This window comes from Elaeis guineensis, chromosome 15 (genome assembly GCF_000442705.2).
Source record: "Elaeis guineensis isolate ETL-2024a chromosome 15, EG11, whole genome shotgun sequence".
In the NCBI taxonomy this organism is placed as follows: domain Eukaryota; kingdom Viridiplantae; phylum Streptophyta; class Magnoliopsida; order Arecales; family Arecaceae; genus Elaeis; species Elaeis guineensis.
This window is the reverse complement of record NC_026007.2, coordinates 65,396,028-65,421,233: the sequence shown is the minus strand read 5'-3', so window position 1 is coordinate 65,421,233 and position 25,206 is coordinate 65,396,028. Positions and strand designations below refer to the sequence as shown.

The window sequence follows — 25,206 nt, the reverse complement described above, 5'->3', positions numbered from 1 at the left end:
GATGAAATGGTTTTAGACTGTCTTGAGTTTTCAATCATCCTAGTTGAAACCATATTCATGCTTCACATGTTAATAGCCTCCTACTGCAAGTTAATATTTCAAATGTTTGATTCGGCCCTAAATTGTGCTAGGTTATTCCTGTGGTGCACCATTTTCTTTTAAAACATGAATAGTCATAGAAGTATTTTCAACACTGGAAATAACTTACATGACGCAACATTAGAAAGCAAATCAAGAACTAAAAGGAATGGATGCTCTCAATATTCTAAGAAGATTCATATGTTTCTCAACCTCTAGAGGTAGAAGTAGGGGCAGGTGATTTAGGCTTTATATTTTTGGTTCAGAGGGATCCAACTAATAGTGCCACTTTTCACAATTTCCAATTGTAAAAGGTTAAGAAACGATTGAATCAGGTTCTCTGATATAACCATCGCTCTTAAAATCATCCATTAATGCTTCAAACTTAAAATTTATTGCCTCAATAAGAATTTTGAAAACTAAAGCCATTTTATGCAGAAAAATTTGCTTATTACTACTTTGACACTACTGATGAACCTACAGAGCCGGCAAACCTCTAGAAGGAAGAATGTATTAAAATAAAACGAAAATGAGAGTTGCGAACAATAAAAGAACCATGGAATTCACATCAGGAAAAGATCAATACATGATACTCATGTCACAAAACAATCTACTTATAGTGCTGCAAGCTATTTGTATCAATCCCCACACTAACCCTAGAAAACTTTTAACACAGCCTAGTTCTAAGGGCATTTCGCTAAAAATGCCAAAAAAGGGATATATTCATCAACAAACTGCAACTAAAACTTTTAAGCCAATTTTTGACCTTGAAAACATAGAATTGGACACAAGTTGCAATTGTCACTTGTAGATCTATGAAAGTTCATCCCAATAATTCCCAAGTTCCGTGACATTCAATATTTATGAGAGAAGTTATGGCTTACAGAAGCTAATATCTTCTTCATCATCATCATCTTCTTCTTCTTCTATATTTTTTATTATTTTATGGCAACTTTCACCTGTTTGATCTGGAAGACCTTCTGAGTTGTGCTACATTATGCTTCAAAGACTTAATCTCCACTCAAGGCAACATCTTTTCTTCCCTTATATGATCGTTGTTTAACAAAGCAAGATGTGATACACCAATTGATATTTCTACAAAGCTAACATATACATCTCACTATCTGCAAAAGAACATTCCAATAAGCTTACGAAATCTAAGAAAACCTGAAGGTTACAAGAGATGTTCATGCAAGATAGCATTCTAGATAAATTATAGGGGTACTTCGTTGTTCTGAAGTAAAGCCAATGATATCCACAGCAGTCATGTATGTACTGTGTTATGATCTCATGTCTGCTCATGGTTTGCTACTTTGGGGCAGTACAGCACAAGTATGTCCCAGGAAATGTACCTTGGTATAGGGTGGTATATCATGGTACAAACCATGACATGTATCCCGGTATAGGATAATACATATTATGGCAAGGTTGGTTTTTCAAATCTTTGGATGGTCCAGAACAATTGTTGACAAATGAGGACCAAAACATTTTTTAAACAATTGACAAGGTCGCTTTTTTTTTGGATGAAACTCATCCATATTATTTACCAATGTCAATATGTATTTTCAATCTTTGAAGAACATGCAGTTGCAAGCAGTGGAATAAAATGATCCAACTCTTCAATGATGATCAGGCAATGCTCTGAAAAATAACAGAATGACAAAAATGACTGCATCTGGTTCATAGCATTTGAGGGCTTTACAGCTTCTAAATCCCAACTCTTTACCCAAAGGTATCACTTCTAACAGATTAAATTGCATCATTGTTGGTCACACTTAACAATGATAAATTTCTGATTAATGGCATCTCTACTATTACATCTGATTTGATCACCAAGTATATAATATGAAGCATCAAAACTAAGTATGCCAACATCCTGAGTATGCTCAAAAATGGAACCAGTGGCTACTTTATCAGGGAAAAGAAAGGGAGAAAAAATAGATACCAAGTCTTTGGAAGTAGAACCAGTATTTCAGAAAGAAGCTTCAGCAGAAAACTTCACCTATATGTTGTTCTTGGTGGTATGACGAAAAAAATGCCCTTTTATCTTGAATTTAATTTTGGGATACTCCTTGCTAAGAAGATGGATACACCTGGCTTGTCATTATTGAATTTTGAATAAAAAATTGCGAACCTTTGGCTCGAGCCTTTTTGTTCTAAAAGATAACACAGTGGAAGTGTAAAATCCTGTTGCAGCTATTATGAATACTCCAACATAGACACACACTGTAGCAGCACAAATGTACAGGTACCTGTCACCATTTTACTTCAAAATAAGAGCTCAGCAAAGCAACCTGCATGGCTGAAAGAACATAATACGTGGAGAGCTACAAAAATATACAATAAATATTCAACAATGCTGCATTATATGGGGGAAGCGAAATTTAATAAGGAATAAAATCCATCACTTCATAAAGATCAGAAGTAATTGCATTTGTCCTTATCTGCATGCGGGAATGAACCAGTCAGAATCCAACGTAATCATAAGTTCCATCTGAGGATGATTAGTTTTATTATATCTATAAACTAACATTAAATCTAGCTGTTACAGGGTTTTGAAAAGGAGAAGGAGCTTATGCAATAGAAAAGATGAAGGAAAAAATGAACAAGTTTTTCTTCTTCCTTCACTCCCTTCTTCCTCTTCCATTTTATAGATCTTTTTCAACCCAGGGCTGAACTGTTACCTTGAGAATGTGGTTACATTCCTCGCCCCTGAATATTTCCAGCAAAATATATAGACAACTAGATCTAAACTTTGTTTTGGATGTATGGGTTTCCCATGAGAGGTCGAATTGAACTCACCACATCACACAACTAACTGAATTTATGGATCAGAATAAGAGCAGAGATATTCTTATTTTAATCATGAAATAAGTTGCATTGCATTACCTTCATAAACTTAACATGCAATTTATTTTATGCTTATCATTGCTGACATAAATATTAACATGTGTAGATGCCAATAGTGTAATATTCTGCCAAGTTGCACCAAAGCTAGCAAAAATGTGGCTACTACCATTAATTAATATATGGTGAAGTACTTGTAATTTTTATATAACTAACTCATTTTCTTCCCTCCTGGATTGACTTATTAATTTCTTTTGTCTAGTCAAATCTTGAAACAAAGTTGTCCAGAACAATGAAAGAGTTCTTGAGCATATCGGCCAGTGATAGCTGGTAATATTCTGTACTGGCACTAAGCCAATATAATAGGGTCTGGTTTTTTTCCAAAGAATGATCGGCCAGGCTTGTAAGGTGTATTTTTGCTTGTTCTCCACCATTTCAAGGTGGAAATGAACAGCGAGAGAGAGGTAGGGTGCTCAAAACTGGATTTCATGTGATTGGAGCCCAGAAGAAGATTCTAGCTTGGTATATCAAGAAACATGCAAAGCAATCATCAATTAATTAGGAAATTTCAGAAGCATTTTTACTAAAAGCTTAACATAATTCAGATTCTCAGAACAAAATGTATAAAACCTAAAAGAATTTCAGAACTGCTGTCCTATAGAAATCACTCTGTCATACTTACTTTGGCGAAAAAACACTCCAAACAAACAAATGATTCCTCATGAGAAGCAATATAATGGTGAACACAGTCAGCACAACCGAGTTTAGGACCAAGGGAAGCAAACACGGAAATGCAAGCTTCACTTCGAGCATACAGCTCCACTTCGATTTCTTTGGAAGTGAAAGATATCTCGTATTTTTCACAGATATATACATCAACATGCTGAGAAATGATAACATTGGTGATGCATAGGTAATCATGAACATTAAAATTCCAGAAAGCACTGTTGAATGACTTGAGATACCCTGAGAACAATAAAAAAGCAATGGAAGTAGAGGCACAATCAATACTCGGAGTACCATAAGCTAGTGATAATATGTTGTAAAATTGGAAAACTATTAAATCAAATAAGATCAGATAATTTTGAACATACTATGAATGCTCCAGCAACGTCAATCGTAGCTAAGCTGTTGCTGTTCCCAAGACCAAAATGACCTGCCATTCCTAAGAAATAGATGGCAGCAACCTGTGCATTACATAGACTGCTGTTAAATCCTTGAAATCATGATCAGATGTAATCAAATGATATCCTGAAGATCTAAATGAATACCAAAATAGGCAAGCATATATAATATTTATGATGATAGGATTATACTTATATGGTTTTCAATACTCGAGCATATTGGTTCGTACCAGACTTAGCAGCTTGTACTTGGTAGGGACCAGTACTTGGTACACCTCCATACAGAGTGTCAGTTGAAAGAATTGGAGTATTGAACTGTACTGAACTGTATCAGTTGGGTGATAGATCTGATACCAATACTAAAAAACTTGGGTTTATATAAGGAAAAGTAGGTCATGCCCTTGTAGCACATTAAAACGTATTTAAATATCTCAAATGCTATAAATTTTTCACTCAACAGAAAGCTGTTGAACCTAAAGGGCCTTGAAACAGCATTCCTGTAGAGAAATGATTTAGCATTTAACAAATCACATTCTAAAAAAATCATTAAAGTAATGTGGAGCTTTTCTATTAGTTATATGGACTTCCAAACATAAAGGCTAGAAAAGCACCACATTAGTTGAGTGATTTTTTTTAAATATCTTAAGTTCTGAACTACACTAAAAATGCTAGACCATGTATTCTTAAATCCTTACATGACACACTCTGCCAGACACAAGGCACAATAACATAGTTTTAGATGTTGTCTCATAAACAGTTATCAGTTTTTCATTCTTGAATAATTCAAATTGTACATTACATTTTCTGCTGATACAAATTCATACATTAACCAATCTTCAAAGCCATTGACCAGCTAAAATTAAGTGTTTACTAAGAATTTACTTGTGCATATCTGGAATGTTCTACCTAAGGTGCTATACTTGTCCTGTAGTCTGGCTTTTGCACCCACTTCCTACGCACTTACTTGACCTTGAAATTTTTCCAAAGCTCTGCTTCCCCCAATGTAGCAACTGACATATTCTTGGCTCATTGTTGAAACAGATAGCTAAGCATTGGAGTTATGGTCTTTGTTTGGATCTGAAATCTGAACCCCAAGAAATTCAAATCCACTTTATTGACATTTGAGTTTCTATCAGTAGATCAGATCAGAACCATATGACCTTCAATGAAAAGGTTTTCTAGATAATCAATATAAGAGATGTGTCTAATAAAGCGAGTTGATCCTTTTCTTTTCTAGTGGAATTTCCCTGGTGCTTAGTAACTAGAAACGGGTATGGGCATAAGGAAGCAACTCTCCCAAAAAAAAAAGGAAAAAACAAAAAGCTTGAGAATCATGTCCTGGGATGAGTTTCCAGGGAGATTGTGAAGCTGATGTGCCATCCTAAATGCAAGTTTTCATATTGCCGGATAACAAATACACATTATTCTTTCCTAGCAAAAAGGAAGGTGTTTGGATTAAGATTCGCCATCTCTATATTGGATCCCATACCGATGCCAACCTATTACTATATTGGTATAGGGCCGGTTCGGCAAGTGTCAGTATGCCTCTTGTACCATATATCGATACCAAACCGATACCGTACACTACGTCCAGTACTATCATGTTCAGTATGGTATAGCAAACCTTGGTTTGCATGACTCAAACACACTAGAAGTGTATATTAAGGATGTCTCTGAAGTCTAAAACAACCCATTTGCCATTAATCCAAAGGTCCTGCCTAGGATGAGGGCCAGTGATGTGAGGTAGTCCAGTTTAGTATGCTGATATGAACACTAATCATCTACTTCAGTCAGATGAATATATTGTAGCTGCTAAGACTAATCTTAAGCAGCATTATGCAATTAAGCCATGACTGACGAGTATTTTACATCTTAGGTCTTCCAATTTTCCTCCTATATACTGCAGACTCAAAGGTTAGTACCAAATGTAGTTAAGAGACATGGAACTATCTTGATACTCCGATTTCCAAGGAGAGAAATTGACCTAAGAAACAAGAATACAGAAAGCTGGTCTCATGTTGAATGAAAGATGGTTAGTTGAATGGAAACTTCTAAAGAAGGCAAAGAGGATTTCCATGCCTGCTCAATGCAACAAATATTCTTGACCCACCTTTTAATGACATAGATGATCCCTCAAGAAGATCCTTGAGCATTTAAAGAAACTAGCAAGAGGTTTTTCATCACAACCTAGCAAGAATAAGGGGTAACTTGTGAGGAATTGAGATTACGACACTCTACTTGTTGGCAGCCACTTGAAAACTTGACATGTCCTCTTATATACAATACCATATCTTCAAATACAAGTAACCAAACACAAACTGAGACATTGTCGACAGCCACTATAATATCCAAGTCCAAAAGGCAACTTCACAATATTGGGTCCACCTCCTCAAATAGGTCTGCTAAGGATCTCACTAATCATTCTGAAAGAAAATATATATGAAAGACAAGGTGAGCTACCAAGCTCAGTAAATAGACATAGCAAACAAGATACAAGATAGGGTCAAGCATATTAAAACATTTAAAGTAATAAGTTTTGATGCTTAAAAACATTCCGACAGTTACAAAATGACATTTCCAAGGGGTTAATACAGCACTTATCAATGGAAACATACTTTACTGGCCAGTATTTCAAACCTTGCTTTCCAGTAAAAGCCAAAATTCTTTTACATTTAAGACTTACTTGCCCGTAACAGAAGCTAAATTGATACCATGGTGCAAAAGTTCAAATTTTTACCAATAATGAGTACAACAGCTAAAGTTTAAGTCAATAAGTGGTTGTCACTTGTGTTTAGCAGTTTGCTTTTGAACGCAAAAATTGTAGCAATGGAAAAGCTCAGATAAGATGATGATAAACCAAACTGGTTGATGGGTTGATGCTTGTGATAGCCATTGATAGATGCAGAAAGTGGATAATCATAAAACAGGGAGCTATGAAGTTCCCACATGTAAACACTGATCAACACAGTAATACAAGATATTATCATCACCGACTATATGAAGTAACTCGTGAAAACAAAAGAAAGATGATAATTGCAGTTACTGCATGTATACAGTGCATGAGAATAAAAATTTAGGGAAATAAGATTTCTGCTTCAGATTGCAAAAAATAATCATTATGAAATAAATAAGAAGAAATTTTTAGTAGCTTACCTCAACCCACTGCTTATGATGTGATCCATCAATTGAAAAATATATTATGCAGCCTAATAATTGCAAGAAAATCAGTAAAACAGGTATAGCATTTATTGGCTGCTGCAGAATCAGTTGCAGAAGGCACCAAGAGGCAACAAATGTTGTGCCAATCATATACGTACAATCTTGAAAACCTAGCAGAAGAGAATCACTTCTCATATTGGTGGAATGGCAGTTCAAGCTGGTTTCTGTCATCATATGGGTTTCCTGACAAGGAATAGGTATAACCCATGGTGATACTAATACAGTCAACATCACTGTACTCCCAATGTTGATATAAAAGATCTGAGCTATTGAAGCAGTACTCTGATTCATTGGCACCATATTATTGCTTTGACTTTCCACGATATGCAGAAAGACCAGCAAGCCAGACACAAAATGGCTCAAACTAACCAAAAAAACTAAGCCTCTCTTCAATCTTACCATGCTAAGGGCAAATAAACCCAGTATCATGATAGTAAGTAGTGAGATTATATGAATAACTTTTATAGTAAAAGAACCAGCTTGGACAAGCAACTTTGACATATCAGGAAGATGAACCCAGTTCACTCCACCTTGATGCCAGCCTCTTAGAATCCTTGCACAAAAGAGAACAACAAGGACAGAAGATATCTTATAATTTTCATTTGTAATCATGGGAATACTGCTTGCAACACTAATGGATGATTGATGGGTAGTAAGCTCTTCCTCTCTTCCCTTTGATGCTTGTATTTTGAAAAGCAATTGGATTGCTGAAAAGAGAAACAGCAAATGCAATGTGGATGTCAAAAAATGCCATGTATATTGCTCTTCTTCCACCATGGAGCTTGAAGCGAAACTGAGAACATGGATTATGATCCCAATAAAAACAAAAATTTCATCAATATGGCAGCTTCGTCTTGCCTCTTTCAGTTGAGAACAGGATTCCGTTTGTGTAAAATAAACTTCTTTTAACAAGAAAATTAGAAGAATCAGCAGAAGAAAACATGATATGAGCATAATGGCAATTCCAGACAGAAGCAAGTTGATGGGTTTCTGCACAGATGTGAGACCGTAAGTTATTATCAGTCATCCTAACCTGAATAAAGTCATAAATCATCCCCACTAATGTATAACTCAACCAGGAAGTGAAAATTACATCACTGGCTCTATGAGACAACCACTCACTGGCACTTCTTAGAAATTCATAGTAAGATTCAACAACAATCCTTAGGTCATCACTATCAGATCTGCACCAAAAAAAAAAAGAGAATAAATATCATTAACCTGTAGCAAAAATTATCGATAAATCTATGCAGGGCTGGGCATCTAATATCTTACATGAAGCCAGAAGCCTGACGAAGTTGCCACAAATTATGAGCAGCCATTGCCTTTGAAAATAAATGACAGAACTTTTCCTTAATCGTGGTTGTAGATCCATTAATTTGCAAACATTGTTCATCACCAACACAACTCAAATCTCCACATAGTAAACCAGGTAAATGTGCTTGCAGTAATCTCAATAACTGCCATGCATTCAACTCTAACGCTCGTAACTTTTGCTCATCTGTGATCCAAAAACATCAATAATGAAAATGCCAATAACTCATGATTTGTATACCAAGATAGGAATTGCAGAGGCAAACCTGTCACCTGACAAGCTTCCAAAATTAAGAGACACATTTAAAGAACACAGTCAAGTTGTTGTTAGTCCATTTTCTAACTGCAATGCAACCATTCATAGAATTTAAAGCTGATCTGCCAATATTCTGATTGTTAATCAAACCAAAAAATTCAAATTGGTGTCTTCTCAAATATTTATCACATTCGCACTAAAATCATTAATGTGTACTGTATAGACTACTGAGGCCAATTAGCATGTCTGGTGGCTTCTCTCTCTCTCTCTATGTGCGTGTGTGTGTGTAACACCATTGACAGTAAGAGAACACTGGCAGTTTGCACTGGTTGCCTCTTAATCCATCTGCTTACATTATTAATTCATCCACTTCAACTCTCTTTTGAGCATCCTACTGTGATATACTCTTGCAGCTTCCCTACATGTGGCTAGCATCTAGCAGTATTATGTAGAGATGAATTGTGGCATGGGCATGCTTTTCACACTAATAAATGACATATCCCTCTCTACTCCTATATGAGTCTCTACACTCATTGTAAATATAGAGTTTGTAATTTATCCACACCCCATCAAAATCAAGGTTTAACATGGATATGCAGTAATAAGAGGAAGTTAAATAATGGCTGCTATTTAGTTGTTATTCTATTATAATAGCCATTATTCCACACACTCTGTTCATTTGAATAAATTAATATTTTTTTTGGTATTCAAATCACTATGCCAGCAGGAAAAGACTTTTTTTTAATTTAGTGAACAAATGCTATTTTGCCATAATAATCTGTTGTTTTTTTTGTTATAACTGCTGATAACAGCCAATATAACATACATCAGTTTGACAAATAAAACCAGTATTAACTAAAACTTGGTAATATAACAGCAGTTATCTCTGTTACAATAAAAAAACAGTGGTCCATAAGGGGCCCCATTATTTGTGGATATCAGTGCTATTAAAACCTTGGTCTTAATGCACCTTCAGAGTAAGCCCAGTGATTATATATACTGATTACATGCCCTAACAAGGACATTCAATTGAAAACTTAATCCTCCAGTTAAAAGTTATTGGAGGCTATATTGCAAAGATAAGTAGCAAAGACTAAAACAGAAGGAAAACAAACAAATGATAAAATAAGCTTGTATATTGCATATATTGTACCCTATATATTACAATATATATTGTACACTATATATTACAATATTCATACACCATTGTATGATGCTCTATGATATGTTATATACCAGATTATGCTACCTGCCATGCTTAGGGGCACATCCCCAGGGGGTTTGGAAGAGAGGGGGAAGGGGGATGGGCTGGGGCTTGCTAACTAAGTAGATTAGCCAGATACATGGCCATCCATGCTTAGTGTGGCCTCCAAAAATATTTGCTATCAAGTCCTTCCTTTTCTTACAAAACCTCACCCTCCACCACCCCTTTCTAAATAACTAAATTACATTTTTCCTTAACTGATTTCAATCAAAATCAAATTTACTCCCACCTAAGACCTGATAGTCATGCCCTCCTTAACTCTCTGCACCCCCCCCCCCCCCCGATAGGTATGCCCTCTCTCTCTCTCTCTCTCTCTATATATATATATATATATATATATTTATTTATTTATATTTGTCTATCTATCTATCTATCTCTCTGTTTCCCACCCCCCCTTCAAAAAAAAAAAGGAAAAAAAAAAAACAATAATGCCCCATATAATCGTTCATAACAACTTATGAAACGAAAAATGATCTGCTATAACTCTCTTCACTTCTATTCTCACCAAAGTTTCTGTCCAAGGGGAGGGAGAGAGAAGAGTTTGGTTTAAAAGTAGATAAAATTCAAATTAGTTTTTTCCTAGATGGATTGTGTCCTAAGTTATATAAAGAGAATTAACAAATTTGTAGATTAGGGCCTTGCACCGTTGTCTAGTAGTGAGATAATAAACAGGTAGTAACCTTTTTTTCCTTTTCAATTATTAAGTATCTTACTTTTATATTGGATGCAGTCATCTTACAATATTTTATATTCAGCTAGTGCTGGCCAACCCTAGGACCAAATCCTAGTTCTGCCCCTGACCATACTACTATCTTTTTTCATATCCTTTTGTTAAATCATATAGCCATACAAGATCCCATATTTCATGCTTCATACTTGTGACCACATTTTAATGTCTATGAAAAAATAAGACAATTTACAAGTGTTACATATGTCTATTGACACGTTGAAGTGACAACATCATATGCTAAGATGGATCATTAGTTATAAACAAATTTTTACTTCACATCAAAAAGTTCATGGATTAAATAAATTATACTTAGGAAGATAAGAGCCGCCATTAACATCCATGCAAGTTATAATTTCCCGCAACTTCAGCAGGAATATCAGCACATTGGCTTAACCTTTTCCCTGAGAAAAGAAGATATTGGACATTCTATTCTAAAGTAAGATGACTCAAACCATTTTTAATAAAGAAGATATTGGACATTCTATTGTAAAGTAAGATGACTCAAACCATTTTTAATAAAGAAGAGCATGAACAATAAATTTGCAATTCTTCATTACAAAGTTGCAACTGAGTATTTGAGTAAGAGTTGGAAAAAGAATCATGTTACGTAATTTCACTGTTTTGCTTTTCATACAATAAAATAGTAGATACAGCATAGAAAATCAAAATGCAAAAAAGACCTGTCAAAGAATCAAACATCTTCGTCAGCAGAACTCCTATGTTGTTCTTTGGAATTGGAACTCCAAACAGCAGAGCTAAAGTTGGTGCGATATCTACCTAAGACATGAACAAAGGTTAGTGACAAAAAATTGAAGGAAACAGAATAGCATTTTTAGATTCCCTTAATAAGCCATCTAAAAGTTTGACACAATAAACAAACCAAATCAACTTTCTATGAGCATATATATACAGAACTTGCTTGTTGTATGCATGCATATAAGCTATCAGAGTTGAACTGTGTTTCCCATCTACCAGGAGTAGTTTCAAGTTTCAACACCTAAAATAATCAGAAAATCTTCGGTTGAAAATGAAAAGAAAAAACAATCTTAAAATTGTTGGCTAGAAAAAGTGATTTGCTGTATACATGAAGAACTAAATCAATAGGCTAGAATAACAAAGAAGAAAGCTCAAGTTTACCATTTGAAATCTGCTCTGCAGATCTGACTTCAGTACAGATTTTTATGCAATACCTTCTAAGTGGAAAATGTCTTCAAATCTTTGGCCTTGCTCAGATGAGGGAAATGTACTAGGAGATCAAACCTTGCTTCCTTCTTTGTCATGTTTAGTGGTACCTTCACCTTGCATGATTGTTCACTGGTTGCATGAGCTTAAAGTGCATTACCAAGAGGGCAGGTCTCTGGACTGCTAACTAGCTATCTGGTAATCATTGCAAAAGCCCCCCATTTGTCCAAGGGTCCCACGGTAGGAATATAACATTAACTAAAAGGGTTGACATTAGGCTAAAAGTTTCTCATGGACCTTCTCAAACCATGTTAGCATATACCATGATCCTTGTTAGTGAGCTATAGGTGGGCAAGGATTCTTAATTGAGGTTGACTAGCCCAATTGTTCAAAAATGTTAATTTTATTTATAGTTTTCGGAAATGCCAAGAAAGTTTATATCTTCACCTATAATTTGTTAACTATAGCTGTGTTTATTTATAGCGCTGCTGGACACAGTGGCGTAGCCAGGATTTTCACGCTGAGGGTTTAATATATAAATTAAAATAAATAAATAAATAAAACCAAACTTAATAACATTACAGTAATTGAAAGTGAGAGAGAAAGAAAAGAGGAAAAAAAGAAAACAAAAAAAGTGAGAGAAAGAATTCGAACCTGAGATATGTGGGATGGAAGGTGGGGGTTCAAACCACTAAGCTAACTAAAATTTTTTGTCCTATGAGGGTGCAAAAATATATATATACAAAATTTTCTGGATAATATTTACATATCCCTAAGAGTATTGCACCAAAACTTGGGGGTTCAATTGAACCCCCAATATAAAAGGTGGCTCTGCCCCTGGCTGGACATATGTGTTGATAAAAAATGAAAGCCTCACAAAATCTACACTCGATTGTTGTACCAGGTTGTTGGAACATGGTTGTGATGAAATGATCTTGTTATGAGCAAGAAATAAGAAAGATATAATGCTAAAAGTAATGCATGCTTAGTGCAGATGAGAGTAGCATTGTTACCTGGAAAGCTTTATGGGCATAGGGAGAATAATCTGAGCCTTTAGCCCCTGCGCCAATAAAAAGAAGTAACGAGTCAGTTTCTTCATATGAAGATCCTCCATGATTCCCTCCATCAGTCATTCCATGGTCGCTAACCACCACCTGAGCAATGAGAAAACAAGAAGATATTTGTTATCCATACCAGGTCCATTTTATTTTTCAATACAATAAGCAAAATGTGTGGAAAAGAACATCTTCCTAAAACCTGATGATAACAAGATAACTTATCTACATTTAAACTCATTTTTAACTTGAAAATTATTATTTTAATCAATTTTAAGTTACACGTCCACCTTCACAATCTCTAAGTCTCTTCATCCACAACTCTCTACTTCTTGCCCCCTACCTAGTGTCAGAAAACGTCTCCTTCACCGACCGACAGCTCTGCACCTCTGTCTGATGCTAACAACCACCTCCTCTATGCACACCTCAGATTTCATGGCCTCCATCCAATGCCATATTCATCCATCTTATGCAGCTACTAGCCTCCACTTTGTGACCCAATACATAACCTTCTCCAAGTATGCCCTTCCTCTCTGATCTAGGATTTCTTTAAAAACATAAATCTCATATCTAGGTTTACTCAAAATCACTTAGGTTTCTTCAAGAAACACTCTTCTCCTTTGGTTTCTTCAAAATCCAAACCATAGACCCAATTAGGTCCCTATAGACCCCCTCTTTCTCTCTCTTAAGTTTTTCCAATACCACAAACCCTAGATTCAGGAATCACACAAGCTCTCTCCAATTTACTACTTGCTAGTTGGCTCGTTAAATGAGTTGCTACTCATCAATCAGCTCATTGCTACCTAACCAAGTTGACCAAACCTGACTTGACTCATTCCGTTTGCAACCAAGCTCTAAAGAATGAGCACTCTCTTGACCAAGTCCAAATATACGTGAGGTCCATTCTAGCTAGTGGTTGAGGGTCCTCGACCTTGGGTTGGAGCTGTGGTGGCCCTTGACCTGACTGGCCCAAGTTGCACCCATATTTAGGGCCGAAAAATTCTAGGCCTAGCCTAACCTAAAAAGCCAGATACCCTGCTTAAGCCCACCCAAAACCAAATCAAGCCAGTTAAATGGAGTGCATTGAATGCCTGGGTCTCCTTTTAGAATGTAAGCATAAAACAAATCCAAAGAGACAAGCTGAGAATGAGAGATGACATCATTAAAATAGATTTAGCAAATTTAGAAAGGATGAGGGGAAGGGTGATTCGTTAAAGCTTGTGCAAAATTACACCAACTATAGGCAAAGTTATAGATGACTAAGATGGTATGCGATTTTCAACGAAAATATAAGTAGTTTTAGTAAGAAGAGGGGCCTTGATTTCAAGTTGAAGGGTTTCATCCTAACCTTTTAGTTCAAGTCTTCTTGAATCTAGGAAAATGGAGAGTTGCTCCCCTAATTGCACAAGCTAAAACCGTGACTTCGAAGATTTGTCTCCCTTTTTGCCAACCAGACACAGATTTAATGGCAAGCCCACCTCTTGCTTAACTTTGCGCCGGCCAAGAATTTGATACCATTTGCTAAGATTGACATCATCAACTGATCATAATATATACTCAAAACCTTTGATAAAGCCTTCTCAGCTTTGAATTTCCCGCATAGTGGGCATCATATTTGATGGGAAAAAGCTTCGATGATGATGATGATGACATAATACACAATGGAAGGAAATTATTAGAAAAGCATTGAGAAACACATTAGTGAAAACCAATCCAGTCATTTACAGGACTGAATAGGAAGGGCAAATAAATGCAGTTCCAGATAGCCGAGGTAGCATTCATTGCATCTTATCCTATTAGTGCTGATATTTTGGTATCACAACTAAAACATGCTATTGAATGAGTGCTCTAATAAAATCTGAAGTGGTTGACATTGACGTTGAACTATGAATAAAATGGGTGAGAATTTCAATTTGTAGATTCCAGAATTATGAAGTTGATGACTTCAAGAGTTAAAACTAAGTCCATAATACATGGTGTGAAACAGGGGGACAAAGGATGAACTAAGACATACTTTACAACCTGATAACAAGGTTAGAGGATGTCTCTAATCTGTGATCTTCCTTACCGGATATGATAAGCTTGTGAAAATTTGTTCCTTGTAATCAATGCACATATGTCCTTGACTACCAAGAGTAGATATGCATCTTTAGTATGGATGTTGGCTAGATTTTTTTGTTGATACTAGCATATGTAATACTCAAACTTTTAACATGTCAGAACAAAAGAAAATGGATACAAACCAAAAGAGTGCGACTAGTAGTATTGCTTTGATTCAGAATATTGCGCATGTGAATCATCTTAACAACTTCATCCATCTCCTTCAGCTTTGGGGCCATCAATGTACTGATATTTGACATTTTAGTTCAAATCAAATCCAATATAAAAATAATAGATAATATCAATATTTATAATGTCCTGAGAAGCAGATATAGAAACAACCTTTGACGTCCGCCGATATGACCAACATGATCTAAGCCTAGATAATGAAGAATCTGAAATAATAATTTGAATAAGAAATTGCATCAAAAAGAGGAAATTTAAATACAGAATGTGATTAATATCAATGGCAAATCTGATAGACTCTCATGATTTAAGATTATCTCTGAAAGATTTTTGTAGATTAACCTGACTACAACTTTATAATTTATTTGACAAGAAAAGAACTGAGAACTTTCAAAACCAATGTGTCATCAATCACATTAAATGGCTAACCATCAAGTAAGAATGGATGAATGCACAAAACAATTCAAGCACCAAGTTACTCGAATCGGTAATCAAGATAACCAACAATAAAGCCACTTGAAAAACTAGTATACTATAATCAAGAAACTATTTTAAAATAGAATATTGAAACCATTCAAGCCCAAATCCATTATAGAAATGAGATTAACATGAATGTTGAGAACTCTAAAATATACGAAGCACATTATAAATGTTGGTTGTGGCTGCAATATCAATATATATGATATTTGACTAAGTTCTCCATTTTTCAACATTCAACAAGTTAATTTACATGCACCAATACTCCTAGGCTTTACTTTACCAAACTCAATAAAATGAATACTCAAAGGATCTTGAAAAAAAAAAGAAGAAAATGAAATTTCAGAGAAAAACAAACATGAGAAACAGCTCTAAATAATTAGCAACTACCCAAAACTTAATACAACTAGAAGGATCAGAATATCATGCCTCACTGGATTACAAGATTTGATAACAGAAATGTGGATGCTGGTGGGGCTCAATAGATTTTAGGGGTACATGTGGTAGGCATGTGTTCAGTTCAGGACTCACTTTTTTAACTGAAATAGGCCAGGTTTGATCACTTTGCACTTTATGCTTCAATCTGGATTTTCAACAATTTTTCCAGTGGCTGTTGTTGGGTCAGGTTGCATCACCAAAACTACACATTGATGATTCAGGTGTTCGGAATCTACACCGAACCCATGAGTCCATGTTACATAAAGTCTGAATTGGGTTGGTTCCATATTGGATCAGGATTCCCCAAACAAATTGCATTATTCTTAACACATTTATTTTGGGTTAAGAGAGAAACTTTATTATACTTAGAAACTGTTAATCTGCATCTCATAAATGTAATTATACATAAATATACATATATATTATCGGAAAAGCGATAAGAAAAAAGAGGAATGACAGACTATGATGGCTACCAACCAAGACTCCATTCTATCTTTCCCATTTTATGTGAGAAATAGAATAGGAATTCCAACATCTTTGTTCAAACCTAGGACTGCTCCCTAGTGCATGCAGTTTAGAAGGATGCCAACCCGCAGACCCAAGACTGCTGGCTGGTTTTTTTGTAGCACTGATCTGAAACATATTTTCAAAATAAAAGAATCACCATCAACTATAATTGGAACTTGATTTTAAAGCCACACCTTAGGAGATAAGAAACTCAAAAGAAATATGGTTTTGCCAAGATAAAACAAACCTTTTTCAGATCTTTGACATAAATTTTCAAGGAGAAAGGAGAAGAAAAGGGTTTGTGTTGTAGATCAAGTCCCCTAAATAGTGGATTCACAAGATTCGTGGAAATACTTGTTAAATCATAACTCCAATTTTGCAATCATTGAGATCAGGAATTTTTTGTTGTAATCTTTTTCATACTTAGTAAAGTATGCTAGTAATCACAAAACATGTTCATTATAAGCAACGTCATGGCAATTTCATAGATATTTATGTTGTTAGGTCATTATTAATTAGGTTGTAATAAAATAACTAAACAATTTTTATTTTAAAAGAAATTGTCATTGATTTTAGATATTTCCTTGACTCGTTATACTTAAAGGTTCTCATCTAGAAAATGCCAGCACCGTAATTTTGAAGATTATAAATGATATAACAAGCTTTCAATTATCTAATATATGTTTCCTCGGATTATTTTATTCTTAACTTATTTTTGATTCTTTTGATAGATTTTCCACTTTTTGGCTGAAAGACTGAAACTGGAGCTGAAATTGCTAAAATCACGGAAATTTTTCTAAATGAAACTACATACAGCCTACTGAAATTGAACCAGAAACCATATTTTCTGACCTTGCTTACAAAGATATAAAATTAAGAAAAGGGACAAATAGATGATATTCTATAACAATGAAGTCAAATATAACCTATGTAGCATGAAGAGTAAGATCACTCAAAATAACATAAAGCATCAACCGGTTAAAATTGCTAAGGGAGTAGAGAACTGTGAAAGCTTGTTGCTCTTTTCTCGAAATAAATTCTACATAAAAAGTTTTTCGATGCAGTGTAAGGTCTACCCAAATTCTAGAAAACTAAAAAAGTATGTTTTATCTAGGACATATAAAAATTGGAAATGGATATATTACCACCACTCATTTTAACCATGAATACGTAACAAGGGATAGCCATGAGCCCAAGACAATATAAAAGCACCAAAATCCAAAAAATAAAAAAAATGTCACACATGCTCATGACAAGGAGCATACACCAAGGAACGCCATGAAAAATAAATGGTTGTGCTTACAAACTCAACTGGATTGTGATTCTGTTATCCAAGTTAATGAAAAAATAAGATACAAAAAAAAGCTACATTAGATGACATATAGGACAAAAGCACTAGGAATAAATTGACAGGAACCATAACATACCAAAAGGTCCCAATCTTCAGCAGCAAGTTCAACATCTAGATGACGAGAAACATTAAAATCAACTTCAACTGTATCTTTCACCTAAAATAACACAAGAAGCGAAAAAAAAAAAACAATGACTATAGGTGAATAATTGCAAAGGAAAAAGGAGATTACAACAACAGAATAGAATGAAAACCGAAATATACATATTCGATAGGTTGTAGTGGACTACAATGGCATTATATGCCAAGTCATTTTGTGTAGTGAGAATGCTACTGAGGATCCATATTATTAAATAAATACCAACTGTTCAAGAATTTTGGCATGTCCCACTCAGTTGCTAGCCCAGTTGATACTTAACTACTTAAATACAAGAGTAAAAATAGATAGCCGATACTACAAATATGCAGATGGAAAATATACTGCAATCCAAACACATGAAGGTTGTAAAATGTATATCTTCAGATGTACCACTACTTTAAATTTAACAAAAAAGATATTTATCTCTGATTTATGGATGCTTTTCTTCAGTAAATGCTGTATATAATCTAACGGTTTCCTAACAATAAGAGGAAAAAGGCTATAAAATTCAGTTGATGGTGTCACTTATTTTAATGCTCTCAATCCACTAGACATGCTTGACACCAGCACACTAGTTTTAAACATGAAAGTTTTGCCAAATATTTTTGTTTCTGTTTCTGATGACCAGGACAGGGCTAAAATCCATGTGAGCACAGGGCTTGAACCTAGGTCCTTGGTACAAACCTCCAAAGACTTTACCAATGCACTAGTTGGCACCCTCCGCAAAACCAATTTTTAACAGAACATTTGCAGAACTAATAATGCAGAAGGGAATGAAAATCTGGTGTTTCTCAAGTTATCGAAATAAATAACATATTATTCCACTCACTGTGATCTGGAACATACAAGATATAACCAACTTAATGGAATGACAATTTTAGAACAATGTCATGTAGATCAAAATTACCAATCTGGACTTACATAAAAACTGCTCACTCCATCTTGTCTAGTATATAATTTAGGGAACAGTTTGATCCAAGTCTCATCACCAAGCATCACCAATTTCCAACCAATGCGATAGAACTGATCTGCAGAAAAGATGGCTTAAGTATATAGCAGACTTCAAGACATACCAAACCCTACAATCTATAAATCAAGATTCTACCATAGTAGTCTATTTGAACTAACCAAGAAGATTGTCATCTAAAAAAGCTTGAGTGTTAAAATTGAGTGCCACATCCAAGAAACCTCCAATTGCACCAGAAATCATTGCCTGCAAGCAAGACATACGTAAGGATTTTTCGAACCATCCATAACAATCTGCTGCTCGGCAAGATAATTTACCTTTAACCTAGGCATGGTAACTGTAGGAGGTGCAGCTTTTGCATGATAAGCTGTTGCCCCTCCTTTGGTCAATAAAGATTGAGTATATGGCATTGCCTCTATCATAGCCTTATTTGGTGGCTTCTCATCTCTTCCCAGTACAAATTCAGCAGGTAATCCATCAATGACCTAAACTGACAAATGCATAAATTTAGGAAAAAAAAATTAAAAACTAGAAAATGAATTACTCATGAAGAGGATAACACTTTTGTGAAATAAATGTTGATTTCATAAGGAAAAACATCAGTTTTGGGAAACAATAGGTACATACCATCAATATCAATCGATCATATGATGGAGGCATTTTAGATATTTCCTGTGAAAAATGAATGACCAGAATGAAAGTAAAAAAAAAAGAATTGACTGAGATTTCAAGGGAGAAAAAAAATGAGAATGATATGGGATTTAATTTCCTTCACATGAAACAAATATATGAAGTTATGGAGCTAATAATTTTAAATCACATTCCATTGTCAACAGACATTGCATATGATTCATCTAGAATTCAATAAGATCCTAAATAACTTCTCTTTTATAGGGTGGGTAACCACCATATTGGCAAAAAAATGACATACCATTTCAACAATGAGGTCTCCAGATGAAGCAAACAAAATAATATGAATAGATTTCCAACCACATTATTTATTATAGGCTAGATTGAGGTCTCACATGGTGGTGGCATGCTAGCCTAGCATTTGCAGATGGGAAACTTGTAATATAATAATTGGTGGTGGAAGGGAACATAGCCCAGTAGAGGCACACGATATTTCATGCAAAATGTGAAATTTTGTGAGACCCATTCATGATACTGTCAATTTCCATCACACTAAACCTTTTATAGAACTTCCCACTCAAGGAAATAGTTACTTGGTTTTTGCACTTTGTCATATATCATAATCGTATCTACATAAGCCATAGTTGCAAAAAAAATAAAAATAAAAGAAGTGGAGATAAAGGCACTTAAAATAGGGTTCAGGGTGGGGCTTCCTTCACAAAAGTCACCAAAATCATGAATCTTTTAATGTAAAAGACAATCAAAAATATTGATGAAATAATAAAAGCTGGTCAAGATAAAGTTCAAAAAGCAACCGTATACAACAATTTGATCTGATGTGGGGGAAGCATGATCCCTTTTGCATCCAAAGGCGGTGGCCAAAGGTGGGTTGCTGGTGCGCTCACCCCCAAGGCCTCCGTTTCCTTCGCCAATCCTCGTCCGAGAGAGAGAGAGGTAGAGAGAGGGGGGAGGGAAAGAAAAAGAGAGAAGAAAAGTCACCGAAGAGGCCGCTGGAGGGCCTCCGGCTAGCCACCGGATAGAGCAATCATGGCCTCCGGTGCCGCGAGCGTGAGACAGGGGCAATCACCCCTATTTCATGGGATTTTTTAAAAAATTTCGATTACAATAAAGCTGGCAATGGGTTTGCCGACTTCACTTAAGTGAAGCCGACAAACCCATTTCTTAGAACTTTTTTAAAAAAATTCTGAAACAATGAAGTTGGCAATGGATTTGCCGGCTTCACCACTTAGGTGAAGCCGGCAAATCCATTATCGATTTCACTATTCATATCATTTAAAAAAAAAAAAAGACAATGAATGAACAGACGGTTGCCCCTATTCCACAACCGTATCTCCGCCCGTGCATTTTCCACCACCCAGTGGCCACGGCAGCTACCCGGCACCCTCCGGTAGCATCTCCGCCGACTGTGCTTCCCTCCGGTATCGTCGCTCCCCCTTTCTCTCTCTTTGTCTCTCGATTAAAAGCCTTATCGGACAACACTGATCTGCGGAGGCCTTCGCAACCCTCCAGCGACCTTAGTGGGCCACCACCAACCTCCGACAGTGTCGTATCCTCTCTCCCTCCCCTCCCCTCTCTCTCTTCCTCTCTTTTCCTCTCCCTCCTCTGATGTGCCATTTTGCTCGATCGAACTGTCCCAGTTTACCGTCAAGACGGCTCAAAATGTCCTGAACCATCCGATTCGGGATGGATTGGTGAACCTTGAATTATACCCATCAAAACTAATAGATAGCAAGGATTAGACCAACAAATAAAATATTTATCTATAGGTGGAAATATATGAATATATTAGGCTTGGGGGGTGCTCAAAATCAGGTTCAAAGTTCAGCTAGCCAATGGTTGCCCAAAACAGACTTGAAATTTATTTAGGCTCTAGATTTTAGTCATTGATCCAACTTGAACCAACAACGATTATGCCCAAAACTTGTCCTAACCCAAGACCATTTCAAGTCCTATTGAAATATTTGTATTAAGAAACTAGACAAGTAAAGCTGCTAATTAAGGAATTTTCTTTCCAAAGGCAAAAGAAGATTCTAGTAATAACATCAATTTTATTCATCACACATAGAGGCACCTAAAACTATGATCACCATACCGGAACATCACCCAGTACCACAAACTGATCCATATAGACACTATACCAACATGGTACAGGAGGGGTACCAAAGTACCGCAGACCATGCCTAAAACACCAAGAGGATAGGTATGAAGGGCAGCAAGGAAAGCATTAAAAAGAACTAGTCTACCTCCTTATATAGGAACTTGCTCTTCCAACCAGCAATTCTTTGACCAATAAAATAAAGGAAGCCAATTTGTACCAAAAAGCTCCGATATGAAGAGGCAATCCCAGATTGAGAGAGAGAGAGGAGCTATCTGAAGAAGACTGGATGAAGGAAACTTTCCAACTTCCATCACTAATCACCAACCCATGGATAAGGTGGCCACGTGTTTTCATTCCAAACAACACTAAATTCCATGAGCATGCTCCATCTCAACTCTCAAGTAAGTTTTCCTCTCCTCCAATCCATCACCAACTCATTTTTACCATTCATTTAGCTTGTGAATAGATAGTTTTGTTTGTATGATGTTATATCAAAATGTATACCAAAAAAGAGACAGAAACATGTGTACATTGAAAGACAACAATCAACCCTCACACTTCAACCGTTTCTTTGATTTAAAACTCCAGGCTTTATTTAAAGCACCTCAATTTCTGAAAAACACTCCTAATGGAATTTTACTAATAGGCTTTTTACAATTTGGTGCAAGAGCACGAGGTTGCAGCTGCAGATACATTCTCTTCATTCATATGTATGCATACACTGAATTTTCCTGTGGCTCTTTTAAGATACACGCTTTGGTCACTGCATGCAAGGATTTCCTGGATAGGCATGCATGGCTAGATAACACTAAAAACAAGCAAAGACAGATCAGGTGTGCCACCTTAACTGGCGTATGTACGTGGGAGAAAAGTCAAGGAAGCATTTGATGTGAAGATTGTTTTGATTTGAAGATCTGGCTCCTAATCTTTTTAACTTATATCAATATCGGCTTTTAAGTCTCCAAACTAGAAAATTAGGGCTCTGAATACAGAAGATAACACCTTCAAGGCGCCACTCTCTAGAATTAGTTCTTCTTTGTGCTTGTGGAAAGGAAATGACAATTTAGATTTGTATAACTGTGCAAATGTTAAATATATCATATTGTGCAATAAGTGTTGACATTCATAAGTATAATGGTTTCTAAGAAAGAATGCATAAATTTTATTCTAAAAGAAGTGTCTTCAGCAAGTGTCCCATCATCCCTGGTTGCAAGTCACCTAAAAAATCTACACCTTCTCCAGATGTACATGTTTCTGTAATGCAGGCATTACTGAGCAGATAAGTCACTCCATTGTTGAAAAATCAATAGACAGATGGGACATGAATATGCCAGAAGAATCCCATCTCCAATTTGGTACATCCTTCAATACTTTGGCCCCAAGCCGTTTAATATACCTTCCACTGATCATAACTCACACATCAGCTCTTTAGGGAAAGAGAATAGCTACAATTAAAAGAGTGAGACCAGTACTTAGATATTGTCAGCTTCAAGCTTCAACAATCAGAGAAGTGGTCAGGAGACATTTGACTAGAGAAAACTCACCTATTTGGCGAACCAACCAGAACATGACGTCTTCTCTATTAACAAGAACAAGTCCCTCCTAACCAGAAAGATTCCAGGATTTTAACAATCTTCTTCAACATAGAAAAGCATCTAGGAAAACTACTTCTGTCAAATCTCCGGAACAACTCAAAGGACTTGAGAACACCAAGGAAAGTCCTGAAGAGAAAGGAATCACCAACACCGTTTTGCCAAAGAAGCTCTATTCACATCTGCCTAATTCTTAACACTGAAACCTCTTTCTCTCTTTAGATTTATTGCAAGTTAGCATGAAAAAAATAGGTATACCATGTGACACATAAAAGGCACATCATATTTCATTCAAAATGTAGAAACTGGTCGGAGCCATTTTAACACTTTTAATTTCCATCACATTGTATCTTCTATAGAGATTTCCACAACAAGAAGGAAATGGTTTTTTGTCCTTTTTTCGGAGAAAACGAAAGATGTAATTATTTATCATACACCGCAACCACATATTCGTATCTATTCAATTGTTACGGAAAAAAAGGAAAAATTGGATATAAAGGCACTTACATACGGATTCAGAATGAGGCTTCATTCATAAAACTCGCCAAAATCATAAATTTATAACAAAAAAGACTAAGAAATAAAAAATAAGGTAAAGGAAAGGTTCAAACACTAACCTCGTACAACGATCTAAGCTGATCTGGAGGAAGCTCCGTCTCTTTACCATCCGAAGTGGAATTACAAGTTGGCATTTGGTAACTCTCCGGACCACTGCAAATTAGACCAAACTCAAATTGGACTTTGTTTAGCGAACGAAATAATTTTTAGTTAGAAACAAAAAAAAAAAAGTAATAAATGACGAAAAAAAAGCTAACCTAAATCCGCGGAGAGTGGGTTTAACGGGAAAGAATCCGATCACAAAGAGGGAGAGACCGAGGATCTGAAGCGCGACGGCGGCGATCGTCCAAGCCGTCAGCCTGGCACAAGATAAGGAAGAAGGCATCGTTGCCGAGGCAGAGAAAACCTTAGTTAGGGTTTCTGAGAGGAAGGAGAGCTGGGTTATGGCCTTCTCGTCAGAGCTCGTTGACGGCGAAAGGGCAGGTCGAGAAGGCTCAAGCGGCGGACGGGAGGGAGGTGGGGGTGCGAGCTATAAAATCAGGCTAGAGAAAGGGTGTAATTGTCAACTGGACAGATCTCGTTCGACATAAGGTAGCCGGACCTTCACTAGCTGTTGGTCGTCACTGGAATACGCTGATATTTTTATTTTTTTTAAACAAAAATATTTATTTAAATAAATAAAAAATAGATGCTAGAGAAGGGACTCCAACCTTTTATTGAATTGCTTTTGCCAACAAAGGAGATAGAAAATTCTTATAGCGCATTAGCGTTTCGGATGGGAAGATAAGGGTTGGAAGATGTAGATGGTTGGATACATCTAAGGAGAGTCATAGTTCGTATTATTTAGTAGAATAAGTTGCCAGTTTTTTTTTTTTTTTGATTATGACCGGCCATTAATATATTTAAAATTCATTACAATGTTTTCAGCTCATCTTCACTACATTATATGCATAATAACGAAAGAAGATAATGACTGCCATAACACGTTATTTAGTATTTTAAGGATAGTAAAAATTATAATTATTATTTTTCTATAAGTTTTTTCTCTAAATAAAATGATTATTTTAAAAATT

The 25,206-nt window shown here is 35.8% G+C and overlaps 1 protein-coding gene across 9 annotated transcripts; it reads right to left on the bottom strand.

Moving 5' to 3' along the window:
• Positions 1-1,696: 1,696 nt before the first annotated feature.
• LOC105058502 (uncharacterized) lies at positions 1,697-24,725 on the bottom strand. Of its 9 annotated transcripts, none has more exons than XM_073249031.1 (17): positions 24,391-24,724; positions 24,193-24,286; positions 19,862-19,906; positions 19,552-19,719; positions 19,396-19,480; positions 19,189-19,295; positions 18,205-18,285; positions 15,512-15,564; positions 15,313-15,415; positions 13,028-13,168; positions 11,513-11,609; positions 8,544-8,769; positions 8,362-8,452; positions 7,203-8,258; positions 4,020-4,112; positions 3,608-3,891; positions 1,697-2,344 (listed from the first exon to the last, which is right to left on the bottom strand). In XM_073249031.1, the coding sequence occupies exons 1-17, from the start codon at positions 24,516-24,518 to the stop codon at positions 2,278-2,280; spliced, it is 2,919 nt and encodes a 972-aa protein (XP_073105132.1). In that variant the 5' UTR covers positions 24,519-24,724; the 3' UTR covers positions 1,697-2,277. The 9 variants fall into 9 exon arrangements, 7 of the variants coding, with proteins under 7 accessions (XP_073105132.1, XP_029124318.1, XP_073105131.1 ...); XM_029268485.2 differs by having other exon boundaries at positions 1,697-2,330; positions 24,391-24,722; XM_073249032.1 differs by having other exon boundaries at positions 2,151-2,380.
• Between the last annotated feature and the right edge of the window lie 481 nt (positions 24,726-25,206).

What these genes read in the sequence shown, in the direction of transcription:
- LOC105058502 (XM_029268485.2), bottom strand. Translation starts at nt 24,518, where the DNA reads ATGCCTTCTTCCTTATCTTGTGCCAGGCTGACGGCTTGGACGATCGCC. An exon ending in ATCATAAGCAGTGGGTTGAG is followed by an intron (nt 4,113 to 7,202) that starts GTAAGCTACTAA and finishes TGTAATGCACAG; the next exon opens with GTTGCTGCCATCTATTTCTT. An exon ending in ACGTTGCTGGAGCATTCATA is followed by an intron (nt 3,892 to 4,019) that starts GTATGTTCAAAA and finishes TATTGTTCTCAG; the next exon opens with GGTATCTCAAGTCATTCAAC.